The sequence below is a fragment of the Lepidochelys olivacea genome, assembly GCF_965140295.1.
Source record: "Lepidochelys olivacea isolate rLepOli2 genome assembly, chromosome: 1".
NCBI lineage: Eukaryota > Metazoa > Chordata > Testudines > Cheloniidae > Lepidochelys > Lepidochelys olivacea.
This window is the reverse complement of record NC_140411.1, coordinates 145276621-145292735: the sequence shown is the minus strand read 5'-3', so window position 1 is coordinate 145292735 and position 16115 is coordinate 145276621. Positions and strand designations below refer to the sequence as shown.

Sequence of the window (16115 nt, the reverse complement as noted above, 5' to 3'; positions counted from 1 at the left end):
ATTCAATTATTTCATAGAGTTTAAAATCATCAAATTTTGGTGTAGACCCGTTTATAAGCCAACCCCCGCTCTTTGATGCGTCACTTGTTTACCAAAAATATTTGGCTTATGAATGAGTATATACGGTAGTTATTTTACTAGTACCTAAAAATACCATATACATCACCTTGCACACTGTATCTGCTAACAGGGTGAAAAAAATTTTACAGTCACGTTGACAAAATAGAACAGTGGAGCTTCACTGCAAGCCTATCACTTTGGAATACAAGGCTGTTATTCTTCTTAGTGGTTCAGATTAATTTCTAGACACCTCAAAAAAAAATGCACTACTTAAATAACGAATTGTCACAATACATCATCTACCATCTTCACCTCGGAATATTAAAATTAGTCATTGGTGCGAGGAATGCCAAATCAATGCTGTCAATTTAGATTTATAAGCAAAAACCAATTATTCCTTCAAGTTGAAAAACAAAGCAATTACTTACTGTGCTGGTTAATAAGCATGCGGAAAGAGATGCGATTGGTGTAGAACCTATCTAGAAAATACTGGATGTTACTGCTAACAAACGGATCAAAGCCATACTTTTCCTTGTACTCAATCACCCCTTGCGCCATGGTAGGAACCACATCATTGTGTCTGTTCCTTACTTTGATTAAAACTTCTAAAAAGCTGAAACACAAAATTAGAAACAGAATGTTAGAGTAACAGGAATCTCTGCATCTCACACTGCAGTTTTCAAATATTCACTTGCATATAAGAGTCTCTTATTGTTTATCCCCCAGGGTCTCCAAAAGTTTATCAGAGAAACAAACTCCAACTACATTAGTACCTACCACATGTCATGCTAAAGGGAAATATATTATGGTGCAACCGTATGTTCAAACTAGTGTAAACATTCAAGGCTTCTTGATAACTCTAGTTATGTCCCATAACAATTTATTTAAAATTGTGTTTTCTCCAGACCTTTCTTCTCTGTGAATCCAGCACAACATATGTCATTTATTCTGCTTGGTTTACAAATTCTGCAGGAGGCAGTGGATTGGTGGGGAGCTGTCTCAGAAGAGACCAGTTGGCTGTTTATCAGAATTACCAGAAAGGTGTCCCTACAGTTTGTTTTTAGAGTAGGTACCAGATGGAAGGAATTTATGAGGATGGTTATGTTTAAGTAATGAGCAGTATCAGCATGTGCACAGACACAATTCTGTTCAGTTTCTTTTTATGCCTCTAGAGGGCAAAAAAACCACACAATGGCGCTTTCTCCTTTTTCCTGTAGTATCTTGCCCTTTGAGATCAAGAAGTTTTAGGAGCTTACTTTCATTTATTTTTTAATGGCAATGATGCAAGACAACAGTAGGCATATATTATAGAACAGATTAAAAATGTTACTTTCTTGTCAAAGCAGACCACAGCTTGTGATATTTAAAGAATTACCCCTTCCTTTTACATACAATTCTTTTGAGGTACAAAATACTGAAAAGAACCATTCATGTTTTAAAAAAGGATGACTTGAATATCTTATTAATCTCAAAACACTAAGAGTTAGCAACCTTCATCTCTGCCACTTTTCTCATTGACATTAATGACAATCATATACTACATTGACAATAATGCTTTATTCCTTCCTTCAGGATCAAATAGAAACAAATGCAATATACTTTTCAAAAGAAAGCAAAGATGGTGACTCTTTTATTAAGTTGTAACTGTGTCTGCAAAACTAAGGAGTCTTTTTATATGCTAACTCTGAAGCAAATTCTCAATGGGTTTATAATGAGCACAGAAGAACAGTATTTGACAAATTGAGTGAATAATTCATTAAATTAGAACCTAAGCACCACCTCTGGAAGGAAATAATAATACATTAGATTGTATGAAGTTATAGAGCACGGAAGACTGATTAGTCACTAGTATTTACTTCTCCTAAGGCCTCGTTTACACTACAGAGTTTTGTCAATGCAAGTTATGCTGATGATCAAAAAACACTATAATCACTTTGCTTGTGCACGTTCACATAACGCCCCTTCTGTTGGCAAAGCACATCCACGGTTGGCGCTCTAGCATCGACAGTGAGAGCAATGCACTGTGGGTAGCTATCCCACTGTGCTACTTCCCATCTAGGAATTGTGAGATGGCGGAGTGGATTGCAATGCATCATAGGTGCAATGTTCCATGATGCAGTTTTTTCCATCCCATCATTCCATAGGCTTCTGACTGTGTTCCATGGTATTTTTCAATGGCCCCTGTTTACTGTGCACCTGCCATCTCAGTCTGAAAGGATGAAGCCTGCACTGCTGTCATCAATAGAAAGGGGTACTTCTCTACGGTACTGTAGGTGCTTGTGGATCACCATGGGCGCTTCACTGACACCAATGTGAGGTGCATACATCTTCAGGAACACTGGCCTGTACAGAAAGCGGCAAGCAGGAACTTTCTTTCCAGACCAGAAGATTCCAATGGGGGATGTTGAAATGCCCATAATGATGGACCCAGCGTGCCCATTACTCCCCTGGCTCATGAAGCCTAACAACAGAAACCTAGACAGCACCAAGGAATGCTTCAACAATAGGCTACGCAGGTGCAGAATGACAGCAGAAAGTGCGTCTGGCGAATTAAAAGCACGCTGGCACTGCTTTTATGGCAGGTTAGACCTAAATGAGGAAAATATTCCCATGGCCATAGCAGCCTGCTGTGCTCTCCGTAATATTTGTAAGGTTAAGGGTGAAAAGTTTTCCCTGGGGTGGTGTATGGAGGCAGATCACCTGGTAGCTGATTTTGAGCAGCCAGATACTAAGGCGACTAAGTACAAAATTGTAAATTCTGCCACCATTTTCCACAGCCAATATCTCATTCCCTAGGGTAAGCATGGATGCAAGAGTGCATCTCATGCATGCGTGGGGTTTCAGATCAGGTCCTTATGCTGTTCGCTTGTGTGGCACTTCAGTCCCTGCACAAGGGATTACAGGAAAGTTTCCTACAATGGGGGAAGAAACAAAGCAGCTCTGCCAAGGAAACTTTGACAGAGGATTGGTGAGTACCTCAAGGAAAGTTTCCTAAAGATCTCTCTGGAGGATTCCCATGAAATCGCTGGTTTCAGAGTAACAGCCGTGTTAGTCTGTATTCGCAAAAAGAAAAGGAGTACTTGTGGCACCTTAGAGACTAACCAATTTGTTTGAGCATAAGCTTTCGTGAGCTATAGCTCACTTCATTGGATGCATACTGTGGAAAATACAGAAGATGTCAAAATACAGAAATCTCTGTGCACATTAACACTGTTCCATTGCTCCAAAGGGGAACGTGAAGCACACACAAACACAGCTAGTCTCATACATATCTATCCCTTCACCCACTTCTAGAATATAACAAAGAAAAGGACAACTCCACCTCATATGCAGCATCAACTCAAGAAGATCACTTATCAGAGCTCCCCATGTTTGCATCATGCACACCAGAGACAGAGTGCTGGGATTGGCTCAAACTCTCATGGGTCGAGAAGAGGTCCTGGCTTGCCATGTTACCGGATGACCCTATCGCCTGTCCCATCGCGTCCTCCAACTCAACCTCTTCGCCCACAACTTCATCCTCAGGGTCGAGCCTGCTGTCTCCAACCCTGCCGAAGTATCCATGGGGCTCTTGGTCGTGGAGGTGGGGTCACTGCCGAGGATGGCATCCAGCTCCTTATAGAAGCAGCAAGTCTTCAGCGCAGCACAGGAGTGACCACATGACTCTCTTGCCTTCTGGTACACCTGCCTCAGATCTTTTATCTTTGCACAGCGCTGATGTGTCCTGTTCATAGCTCTTCTCCAACATGCCACGAGAAATCTGACTTTAAGTATCGAAGCTCCTACAGCTGGAGTGAAGCTAGGACTGCACCTCCTCCTCTCCCCACAGTGCCAGCATATTCAACAACTCAGATGCGCTCCAAGCAGGAAAGCATTTGCTGTGTGGAGCCACCACGGTTAGCTGGGAAGATGCAATATGAACTGTCCACCCCAAGCAAGCAGGAAGTGGAATTTCAAAAATTCCTGGGCCTTTAAAGGGGGAACAGTGTACCTGGGTGCAGGGTAGTAGAGGTCTAACTGCTGACCAGAGTGTTCAGAATGGACATTGTGGGACACCTCCTGGAGGCCATATACAGCGACATAACCAAGCGCAGTGTCTACACTGACACTTTGTCGACGTAACTTAGCCACAAAAAGCTCTACACCTCTTGTCAAGGTAGTTTTATTTTGTCAGCGAAGCAGGAGAGTTTTGTCGGCAGAAGGAATATTGTAGTGTGTACATCTCCACTGTTTTGTCGACAAAAACGGACTTTTGGCGACAAAACTCTGTAGTGTAGATAAGCCCTAAAAGTCAATATATAACCTCTCAGATTAAAGTTGCAAGTACTCAAAAAGGGCTTTAATTGCTTATTTGTAAACAAAGGAATTGTCACCACATACCTGGATTTTTTTATAGGGTATTCAGAAGTTTTAAACAGTCCTGTGATAAACCCAATTACTCAATTAGAGTGGAGAGTGATGCCTCTAGTCTGTCCCTCTTTACTTTATCTCACACCACTCCTCAAAGTTAAAAAAGGGAAAAAAACATTTTATCAGTTTCTTAAAACTGGTATCTATTTCCCACTTTCATATGTTTTTCAGGCCTATAGCACTATTGGGAAGTAAAATGTACTGAGACAGTTTGTATTCCTATGTTCACCCCTTTTACAAGACTCTGGTACATTTTGTACCAAGTATGCCTTGCGTATATTTTCCCAAAAGATGCCATTTGAAAACTCAATTTGCCAATTACTGTCCTAGTCCAATGCGTGTGGGCAACGTTGTATGTAAAGGTATACGATTCTACTATATGATACTACTGAGACATATTCCAAGTCTGCAAAAACAGCCACAAACCAGTTCCTCAGAAACAAAAGGCAAACCAACACCTCAGCCAGGTGTCAACAAGATCAAATGGACTATCACCTGGTGACTATTCTTTGGCAGAAAAAAGGGAGTTAGCAAGAAATTTACATCTTGACAAAGAAACTGTTGGAGGTTCCCATCACCACAGACTTTTTGTCTTCTGAACCTCAGTTGGAGATGATTTTCAAAGAAAAAGAGAGCTATAAGAAAGGAGAACAGAAGCCTCAAAATATTCCTCCCTTTCTCTTTGCCCACAGCACCAACACGCCCCGAACAACAAGGAAATTAACACTGAACTGGGGGAGGGGTTGTGGCTGAAAGGAATCCAGCCAGTAAGACTGCTGAAGCATGCGGTGAGAGAAATCTTTGCTTGGAATTCATTTAGCTTGTTAAATTAGATATTAATTGCATTTTACCCCCTTTTTTTTTTATAACCAATTCTGACTTGTATGCCTCATTACTTGTAATCACTTAAAATCTTTCTTTCTGTAGTTGATAAACTTGCTTTATCTAAACCAGTGTGTTTGCTTTGAAGTGTTTGGGAAACTCCATTCCACATAACAGGATTTGTGAATATAATTTTTTATTAATGAAATGATGGACTTTATATGAGCTTGTACTGTCCAGAAGGAGAGAGCTTGGCACTACAAGATGCATATGTTCGGGGAAAGTCTGGGACTGGGAGTTTGCTGGTGTTGCCCTGCAGTGTAATTCATTGGTGGCTCGCTAATACTCATACAGTAATATCTGGGAGTAATTCACATGCTGAAGGCTGCGTGTGAGCTGAGCAAGAGTGGTTGTTCTCACAGTGAACAGTGTAAAAGGCACCCCAGGCTGGAGAATTGAGTGGACACAGCTGTTCTACAGTCCAGATTGTACCCTGGGTAATGTCACATGTACCTCTCCTAATGAGTAATAATGTATCTGTTTTCCCTAAAGATGCTTTCCCCTTCACCCTACATGGCTGATTGTGAAGGAACGCTCCTCTTGTAAAGTAATTTATTCACCATCTCCTATCTAATCAGCAATTCTTAAGTGCCTCCACAAATGGCTCATCTAGTCTTTCAAAGTGACATCTTACTTTGCAAAATAAGCAGTAATGTGGAAGTCTTAATAGATACTACCTAATCCCAAATCTAAAGACTTTTAAAATAAAGAAGGGCTGTTCTTACATACTCACCTACCTTGCTGATTGAACAAGCATCCCCTCTTCAAAACTACTTTAATGCTTAAGGCTTCAGAGATTCTTTTAAATAGATTAGGCCTTTCTGATTATGTGTGATCTGTAACTACTGAAATCTCAGAGTTAAATGCCAAGAAAAGAGAGGTTTCAGTCCTCTTCTTCCTAGCTGTGAATACCAAAATCATTTTTTTGGTTGCAAAGAAGTACAGGAACAAACTCCTATTTTCTCTTCTGCAAATAGAGAGATAGTGCCACAAGGAAACAAACTTAAATTTCTTTATGTTTCATATCAGAAAGCATGCCTGCCCAGAAACCAGAATCCTTCAGTGCTACAGAGGACAACATATATTATAAAGGAATCCTTAGTTATTTCTTAGGCCTGGGCTACACTGCGTGGGGAGGTCGAACTCAGATATGCAACTTCAGCTACACTATTCGCGTAGCTGAAATCAAAGTATCTTAGTTCGACTTACCTTGCCGTCCTCACAGCGGCGAGTCGACCATGGCAGCTCCCCATCGACTTCGCTTACTCCTCCTGCCAAAGTGGAGTACAGGCATCGATTCAGGGATCGATTTATCATGTCTAGACGAGACAAGATAAATCGATCCCTGACAGATCGATCACTACCCACCAATCCGGCGGGTAGTGAAGATGTACCCTAACATGCAACTGCTCCTCCTCCTATCTTCAAAGATGCTTTACTTCGCTCTTGAAGATATTCCTTTCTATGAATTAAGATAGACCTAAACATTTTTTTAAAAGGCTAACAACCTGAATATATTTATGTGTATTTATGAGTTTACCACTTTTCCTTAATCTTGCTATGCTCCATGTCTGTCAAGTTGGCCCCTGATCTTTTCACTTTAGGCTGTAGACAAGCACCATTTCAAACAAAGCTCACATGACACCAGAATGAAGAAATTTATTAATATTCTGACTTAGTCACTTGTAACCAAGTTTCAAAATACTGCGTACTACTTCTCCAAAACCACAGTAACACCGAGTTCCACAGAGCAGGAATTCTTAGAAAGCTGGTTGAACCTAGTCAACTTCATGTGCGTTGGCAGATGCGCACGAAGGCAGCATCAGTGAGAAGACGACGAGTTCTTTACCCCTTCATTTGGTAACTGCCTATCCAGAAACAGTAGCTACATGAAGACAAGCTGAGATGATGTAACAAGATGCGTAGTAGGTCTTAGTAGTAAATACATTTGGAGAACTCTATTGGCAAATAACCTTGTATTTTTCATGAAAAAAAAATCTTTCACTGATTCTTTCCCCCTCCCCGAGATTACTTAGCATTAACCCCTTTGGAGCAAGGCTGAAGAGCTCCATAATTTGTAAACAGACTGAAGGAGCAGTTTTACCAAAATATGTATCAGATCTAACTTCTGATCTGGCTTTTGTATCAACACAAGAGTGTCACCACAGCTTTAGCAGAGTAAGCGTAGCAACCTTCTGTAACGGCAATTTCTGAATAAGACTCAATTCAAGTGACTATCCGCTTAGATTACTACTGATTGGATATGTTAACCCTTTTTGGCCTACCCTCATAAACAGCAGAAAAGAGTTAAGCAAAAACTTTCATCTTGCCACATAAAAGTGGATGGCATTTTTGATATCCAGCTTATGGAGAAAGTCTTCCACTTGAAGGATTTAGAATGAGAGACAGGCAGAGGGACTTACTTTAAATGGAATTAGTATACAAGTTGAATGAGAAATTTGTGATGAAGTTTGAGAATCACTTAAAAACCAAGAATGAAACATGAGGACATATCTTATTTACCTTTCTGGAAGAGAATATAGCTATTAAAAATGTCAGTTTAAAGTGCAGTTCTGGTCTGCACAGGAAAAAAATAAACATGACATATTTCTCAACAGATCAGCCCCAAGTCTAATCCGTTTACTTTAATGACTAAAAGAATTTATTACTTCAATACGGTTAGCACTGCAGAACCAATACAACTGATGGAGCATCAGCAGAGTTTTATTCTCTCTCATGCATCATCAACAAAATTGTCTACCACGTTTCAAATGAAGGGCCAAATTCTGTGTTCAGTCATACCTGTGTAAACGCAAAAGAATCATATGGTTATGCAGATGTAATGGAGAACTTTTGGAACTTGTTTCCTCCTCAGCTCTGTAATAGTCCAAATCCATTAGCCTTCAGAGCCCTCACCTTTTCTCCCTTGACTATGAAGATATGAATGTAGGACAGGGCTGAATAGCAGTGGTGTTGGATTCTGTTAATTATTTTTTGTTATGCTGTTGGTGGGTTATTTGATACGATTTGGGGTAACTGATAGGTCTGCCTGTTTATTAGTATATTTTTAAGAGTGTCAGGGGTGCCTACAGTATTGGATGGACTCTCTAAATTGCAGTTTAATAAACATCTAAAGTAAATAAAAACACAGAATCTACAGAACCTTTACTTTAATGGTAATGATATATAAGCAAGAAAGAACTTTCCATGCTGAGGTAGAGTGTTTGTTACTGTAAGAAAATCAGAATAAGACTAATCTTCAGTGGAAGTTGTGGCTTGCTTTCCTCTGATATGAATTTGGCCCATGAAACTTTTCACCTTAAAGTCATTAGTCTGAATTCAGCTCTGATAGATAGCAATGAAGGGTTAAATCCTGTACCTACTGTAATCAATGGCAAAACTCCCAGTGATTCCAATAGTGACAGGATTTCACCCAAAGTAATTTTTATTGTATGGTAAATGTTCTGTTCCAAGTTATAGACCTGTTTGAAATATTAATACATTAACATAATACATTAAAATACTATAATAGACTACCTGAGCTCAAGGAAAACAGAGTACCTAAGTAGGGGGTTATACAGCGTAGGCTGTTCAAACAAACTTAGATTTTATGTTTTAGTTATTACAAACACAGTCTTAACTACCTGAATTCTACATTACAAATTTGATTATTTCTATGCTGTTACAATAAACAGAAATCCTGGCTTTTAACAGATCTTTTTCCTGGTGGTTTTACTTCTAAAATAAATCATTACTTACTTATCCAGAATATGAGGATCCTCAGGGCTTTTATTTTCATATTCTAAAAGCTCAAGGAAACTTTGCATGTACCTGAAATATAAAGAGATGTGACATTAAGAACTAGGGATAAAACGTTCAAAGACACCCAAGTGACATAGAATCCCACTTCAATGATCACCACGCATCCATTAAACTCTCTCTAGAACTCTTCTGCACCAATATCAACTTCCTGGACACCATGATCAGCTTCAGCAATGGATCCCTACTGACCACTGTATACAAGAAAGCCATGGCTCATCACATTTACCTACACAGATCAAGTAACCAGCCAAAATACATCAAGAAACCTGTTACCTGCAGCCAGGCACTCAGAAACCACAGAATATACTCAATGGAGAAAGTCCAGGATACACACCTTAACACACTTAAAACTGACTTTCACCAAACAAGAACTCTCCCCCAGAGAAGCAGATGATGTCATGGAACAGGCCACTCAAATACTCCAAGAGAAACTCCTTCAAAACAGGAAAAAACCCTCTGACCGCATACACCAGGCTGTTATCTACCACTCCACACTGGAAACCATACACAGTATCATTTAACATTTACAACCCATACCTGTTGGGGAACACATCATGAAAGAAATCTTTCCCAAACCCCCTCTTCTGGTCTTCAAACAGACACCCCGCCCTGCAATCTCACCAACCTCATTATCAGAAGCAAGTTCCCCACAGACTAGGACCCACCAACTCAACGCAGCACCAGACCCTGCCATAACTGATGAAAAACTTGCAGACATATACAATGGTCAATACCCTCCAACACACTTTTCAAGATCCATGGGTCATACACATGCCTATCACAATAAGTTATGTACCTCATCCAGTGCACTACATACCCCAATAATTGTGTGGGTGAAACCAAACACTACACTTTTGAATGAATTCACAGAGTAAAATAATAAAAGATACCATATCACCTGTGGGCAAACACTTTTCACAAAATGACAACTCCGTATCTGACCTCTCAGTCCTCGTCCTCAAAGGAAACCTACACAACACCTTCAACAGACAAGCTCAAAAGCTTAAATTCGTAATTTTGCTAGACACTAAAAATCAGGGTTTTAATAAAGACACTGGATTTATGGCTTGTTACAACAATTTGTAACCCACTAACATCCATTTTTTCTCCTATGACTGCAGCCATCTTAACGGGTTACTTCAAATTGAATAGTATCCTACAGTGTGTTAACTACTTATGTTAAACTATCTGTTACAACTTGTATTTAGCTGTGACACCCTGAGTAGGTTTATCAGACCTGAAGAAGAGCTCTGCGTAACTCAAAAGCTTGTCTCTCTCATCAACAGAAGTTGGTCGAATAAAAGGTATTGCCCCTCCCATCTTGTCTCTCTAATAGGAACGTAAATCACTTTTGAAACTTTTACCTTAGGACTATAATTTTGTCTGAAACAAAAACATATGCAGTACACAAAAAGAATTCCCTGCAAAGACTGCTACAAAGGGGGACATTTCCAAGAAGAGCAAAAAAAGGACAGTCAGAATCAGCATGCATGAAAAAAAAATCGTTTAAAAAACCAAAAAACAAAAATCCACACTTTTAAGTTAAAAAAAAAATCTTATTTAAATAACCAATTTAAATTAAATACAGGTTCATTTTTAAAAAATAAACCTATTCAAAATTCAATTTGAAAATGACAACTTATGTTAAGGCAAATTTATAATAATCCCTAAAAATAATATAATTAAATACAAAATAATAATATTAAGCAGTACATGTTGGCTGCCTAGTTTTAAAGAAAGTCAAACCATTAAAATGGTTGAAGTCACTGGCTAAAGCACCTGAAACAGGAGGTCTTGGGAATATGCATCAGAGTCCAGATTGCAGGTATCAGTGGCAACTGTGATGGTAAAAAGGAGTACTTGTGGCACCTTAGAGACTAACCAATTTATTTGAGCATAAGCTTTCGTGAGCTACAGCTCACTTCATCGGATGCATACTGTGGAAAGTACAGAAGACGTTTTTATACACACAAACCATGAAAAAATGGGTGTCTATCACTACAAAAAGTTCTCTCTCCCCCCACCCCACTCTCCTGCTGGTAATAGCTTATGTAAAGTGATCACTCTCCCTACAATGTGTATTACCAGCCTGTTAAGAGTTGACCCTGTTAAGAGTTGACCCTTCGGAGTCAGTCGTCCTGAGTCAGTCGTCCTGATATTTAGGCAAATATTCCTGGGTGTTTGAAGTGAGCAGCAACCACCACAAGGCACTTGAAGACTCATGTGCTGTGGACCAGCTGAAAGGAAAGACTCACCTGGTAGCATCTCATCCTCACATGAAGAATCTCAGGTATTTGATGTGTGAGTGATTTCCAAACCATAGTGGTATCTTTTAAATCGAGAGATGCATACGGTCACGTGCCCTCCGAGAGTTTTGCCAGGGTTTGATGGGCCCCCTCCTCCCTGCATGGCAGCTGCTGGGGCTGGCAAGCTGGGAGCTCCGGCCAAGGGGAGAGGCAGCGGCAAACAGCTGGGAGCTGCAGGGAAAGCTGCAGCTTTTGTTGCTACCTCTCCCTATGGAGCTAAAGCAGTGGCTCCTCCCTGCAGCTCCCAGCTGTTTGCCACTGGCTCTCCACATGGAGTTAACATCTGGAAGCTGCAGGGAGGGGTCACTGACGGTAAGACTGGGGGTGTACCTGAGGGGCATAACTCAAGCTGTTAGGGGAGGGTGAACCTTTAAATTGTGTCCTCCCCAGCAGGCACCAGTTGTCTCTAGCAGAAGCCCCTAGCTCCACCACAGGGCAGAAACCCTGAGCTCTCCACACCCCCAGTCTAGTAAGCGGAGACTAGAGGCAGTGGGTTTGAGGGGGGCTCCATGAGCTACACTTTAACAGTAAAAAAGCTGCAGTTTGGCCACCCCTGCTTTATACCCTTAGCTTAAAGCATGAGGGAAGCCAGGACGCAGGTGTGGCTGCCCCATGGGTACCACTAGGGAAAACTTTCCAGCACTGATGCATGACACACACACACACACCCCTATGGTGGAACAGACACATGCATTCACTTGAAGAAACAATGTTGCTTAAAAATACCAAATCGTTAAAGACGTTGACAAGCATGCTTGAAGCTGCAACCGCCACCGCTGTAATTTTAGATGCAATTCTCCTATCGGCAGCCAGCAAAATCCATGCATTCTTGCCCTTTGGGAATGCCTTACTTTTAAAAGCAAATGAAATGTGATATTTCCCATTTATATTAATTCAGTATACACAAAAGTCTCATACTTCTTGTGAAATTATCTGATTAAAACATGACCATACAGATCATTATTGCAACCACTGTTATACATATGCAACAAATCTTGTACGAAATGTGGTATGTAAGATGTCTATGGAAAGGTTAAGATTTGCTGAGTATGATTATGCTATTTGTATGCATCATTTTTGTATTTAATGTTATGAGTATTGGCTCTATACCTGTATTGTATGTTTGCTTCTGGGAAACACCAAGAAGATGTTTAGCCAGCACATTATGAACGATTCAAATTAAGTGGCTCATTAACAAACACTTAACCGACATTGGACCATGCCCATCTACACTGAATGGACTGTCCTGCAAACGTACTGTCTGGAGTATAGGTAATCAGCTCAGTGGTAGCAGATGACAGAACGAGGAGTAAGGGTCTCAAGTTGCAGTGGGGGAGGTTTAGGTTGGATATTAGGAAAAACTTTTTCCCTAGGAGGGTGGTGAAACACTGGAATGCGTTACCTAGGGAGGTGGTGGAATCTCCTTCCTTGGAAGTTTTTAAGGTCAGGCTTGACAAAGCCCTGGGTGGGATAATTTAGTTGGGGATTGGTCCTGCTTTGAGCAGGGGGTTGGACTAGATGACCTCCTGAGGTCCCTGCCAACCCTGATATTCTATGATAATGGCTTCCTGCAATGACTAGGGTATGCCTTCACTAGCAATGTAAAAGCAGCTGTTTAGTCACTACACCAGCACTGGGAGAGAGCTCTCCTAACACTGTAAAAAAAAAAAAAAAAACCACACACACACCACCACCACGAGGGGAGTAGCTCCCAGCACTGGTTACACTGTCTACACTGCCACTTTACAGTGCTGAAACTTGCAGTGCTTGGGTGGGGGGGGGGGGAGGGGAGGTGTTCCCACACCCCTGAGCGAGAAAGTTGCAGCGCTGTAAAGTGGCAGTGTAGACAAGGCCTACATGAAATCACGCATCCACAGGTGACTTGCCCACTTGACTCCAAACTCCCATTTTGTCATCTGTAAACTTTCCACTAGCTGTGCTGAGGGCTTTGTTTGAAACAATGGGTTTCCCTCCACATGGCAGAAGATATAAAAGGCCCTGGAAATCCCTCCATTTTACCTCTTTCCTGCTCAAATCTCTGGACAATGGACTAACGGGAGCATTCTAACCAATGGACTGAGGACCTTCCAATGATTTGGAAGCAGCCAGAGACTTGAGTTAAGCCAGCAGTTGATTCCATCACTGCTACAAGCCTGAACCGAGAACTTTGCGTTTATTCTATGTATTTGATTCCTTTAACCAATTTGAACTCTTGCCTTTCATTCTTTTCTTTTTATAAATAAAACTTTAGATTTTAGATACTAAAGGATCAGAAACAGTGTGATTTTTGGGTAAGATCCGAGTTGTATATTGACCTGGGTGTGTGGCTGTTCCTCTGGGATAAGAAGAACCTGTTATTTGATGAAATTGGTTGTAAAGATCCACTCATCTTCAAATCTAGTGTTTTTGGTGGTGATATAAGGACTTGGATATCTAAAGAAACTGCTTTTATGGCTTCCTGTTAGCCAGTGTGGTCAAACGGAAGTTTACTTTTGTAGCTGGTTTGGTATTTCTCAAGGGAGAATAACCTCCAGTTCTGGGGTATATCTGCCACATTTCTAAGCAGTTTGTCCTGAATTTGGTATTGTCAGTTGTGTCCCACAAAGGCATGGTTACACTTGTGAAAAATTCACAGGTTGATGGATTTATGACAATCTGAAAGTACAAGACAATATTTAAAATATGAAAAAACATTTAGAAGGTGACTAATTTCAGGTATAATAAATTTTGTTTGTTTCGTCAATAAATTTTTAAGGTGACCTGTTAAGATTCTTGAATTTCAGCCCCCCCCGCCCCAAAAAAAAAAGATTTATACTTCTGACAATATTAATGAGTTAGTAAATTTGGTCCTAATACAGGTAAATATTTTTCTTTTTCAAAAACATTTGATGTTCAAAACAAAATATTTGAGAGAGAAACATAAACATCATTTGAGGAAATACAAACATCAATACCTTTTAACAACTGTTTAGAGTCAACACTTGGATATGGAAATACAAAGCTGAAAATATTTGTTGCAATTTCTCACAATAAAAATCTTATCTGTTACAGGTCCAAAACCACATGTATTTCTATTTTCTCAAAAAACAGCTCTCTTTCTGATCTATTATTTCACACATGGTGTTTTTATTAAACAGAAGATAAAGAATTTAATCTTCCAAAAAGGAACCCATTACAACAATAAACATAATATATTCCTCTAATCATGGACTTCAAATGTCATTTCCTGAACTATCAGAAAAAACTCCATCTGTGAGTTTAGCAATCAGACATCTGCGTCATCTTGAAGACATTGGTGAGCCACTAATATGCTGACAATAAAAGATGGTTACCTACTTTTTTGTAACTGTTGTTCTTTGAGATGTGTTGCTCCTTCTCGGGTGCCGGCTGTGCCCGGGGCAGGTTGTCTGATGCAGCCTGGGAGGAACAATGGGAGTACGGAACCGGTACAAGAGGTACACCCCACAGGTTCCAGTACTGCCACTGGACAGGCCATTGCCCCTGCCTCCACACCACTGCCACAGGAGCCACACTGGTCTCACGGGTCAGTGGTGATTTGCCTTTTATAGGTGAGGGGCTGAACTCCCCTTGAGGCTTGGACCCTTCCCGTGTTAACTTTGCCCTTCCGGTGACCAGGGTGGAGCCATAGATGCCTGCATCTGCTGATTGAACCTAGTCAGTGACCGGTAAGGAGAGAGTGAAGATCGGTGCCTGTCCAAGGAGCGGTACCAGGGAGCCAGAGATTGTTGCCATGACTGGGAACAACCCCGCATTCAGGGGGATTGATGCTGGGAGACTGCCTAGGCCAGAGGTGGGCAAACTTTTTTGCCCAAGTGCCACAGCTGGATATGGAAATTGTATGGCGGGCCACGAATGCTCATAAAATTGGGGTTCAGATGCAGGAGGGGGTGAGGGCTCCAACGGGGGGGGGGGGGCGGGCTCTGGGATGGGCCAGAAATTAGGAGTTCAGGGTGTGGGAGGGGGCTCCAGGCTGGGGCACAGGGTTGGGGTGTGGGAGGGGGTAAGAGCTCCAGCTGGGGGTGTGTGCTTTGCGGTGGGGCTGAGGATGAGGAGTTGGAGGTGCAGGAGGGTGCTCCAGGCTGGGACTGAGGGGTTAGGAGGGCAGCAGGGGGATCAGGGCTGGGGCAAGGGATCGGGACACAGAAGGAGGTCAGGGTGCAGGCTCTGGGCAACACTTACCTCAATCAGCTCCCAGAAGCAGAGGCATGTCCCCCCTCCGGCTCCTACACAGATGGGGACTGAGGCTACAGTGCTGGGATCCAAGGCCAGAGCAACGGGGACTGACACCTGTGCTCTGGGGATCAGGGACGCTCTGCTGCTTTAGGGGGTGGTCCCATAACTGGCTTGCCCATAGATGCCAGGGCCTTGGCTGGGTCCGTCACCTGGCTTGGCCTCTGCTGTGCCGGTCAGCCTGCTTGCTCTTTTCCCACAGGGCCGACTTCAGGCACAGATGACCATACTAGGGGCCGGGACCCGTTGTTGCTCCCAGGAGCAGGAGGCGGGTCTCTGGCTGGACTAGGGGGTCAGACTGCAGCAGTACTCACAAGCAACTCCGGGGTGGCCATGTGGCCTGACAGGTCTTTTGCCCGAAGTCCCCTTTTCCTGCACTGCTGG

The 16115-nt window shown here is 41.8% G+C and overlaps 1 protein-coding gene across 1 annotated transcript in view; it reads right to left on the bottom strand.

The window, feature by feature from the left end:
* The window catches only part of PDK3 (pyruvate dehydrogenase kinase 3), a 77185-nt gene that overhangs the window by 32587 nt on the left and 28483 nt on the right, over nt 1–16115 (bottom strand). The window contains exons 3-4 of the mRNA XM_084650090.1: nt 9112–9183; nt 489–673 (exon numbers count right to left, since the gene is read on the bottom strand). Of these exons, the coding sequence (XP_084506216.1) occupies nt 489–673; nt 9112–9183 (257 nt within the window). The remainder of the gene's footprint in view (nt 1–488; nt 674–9111; nt 9184–16115) is intronic.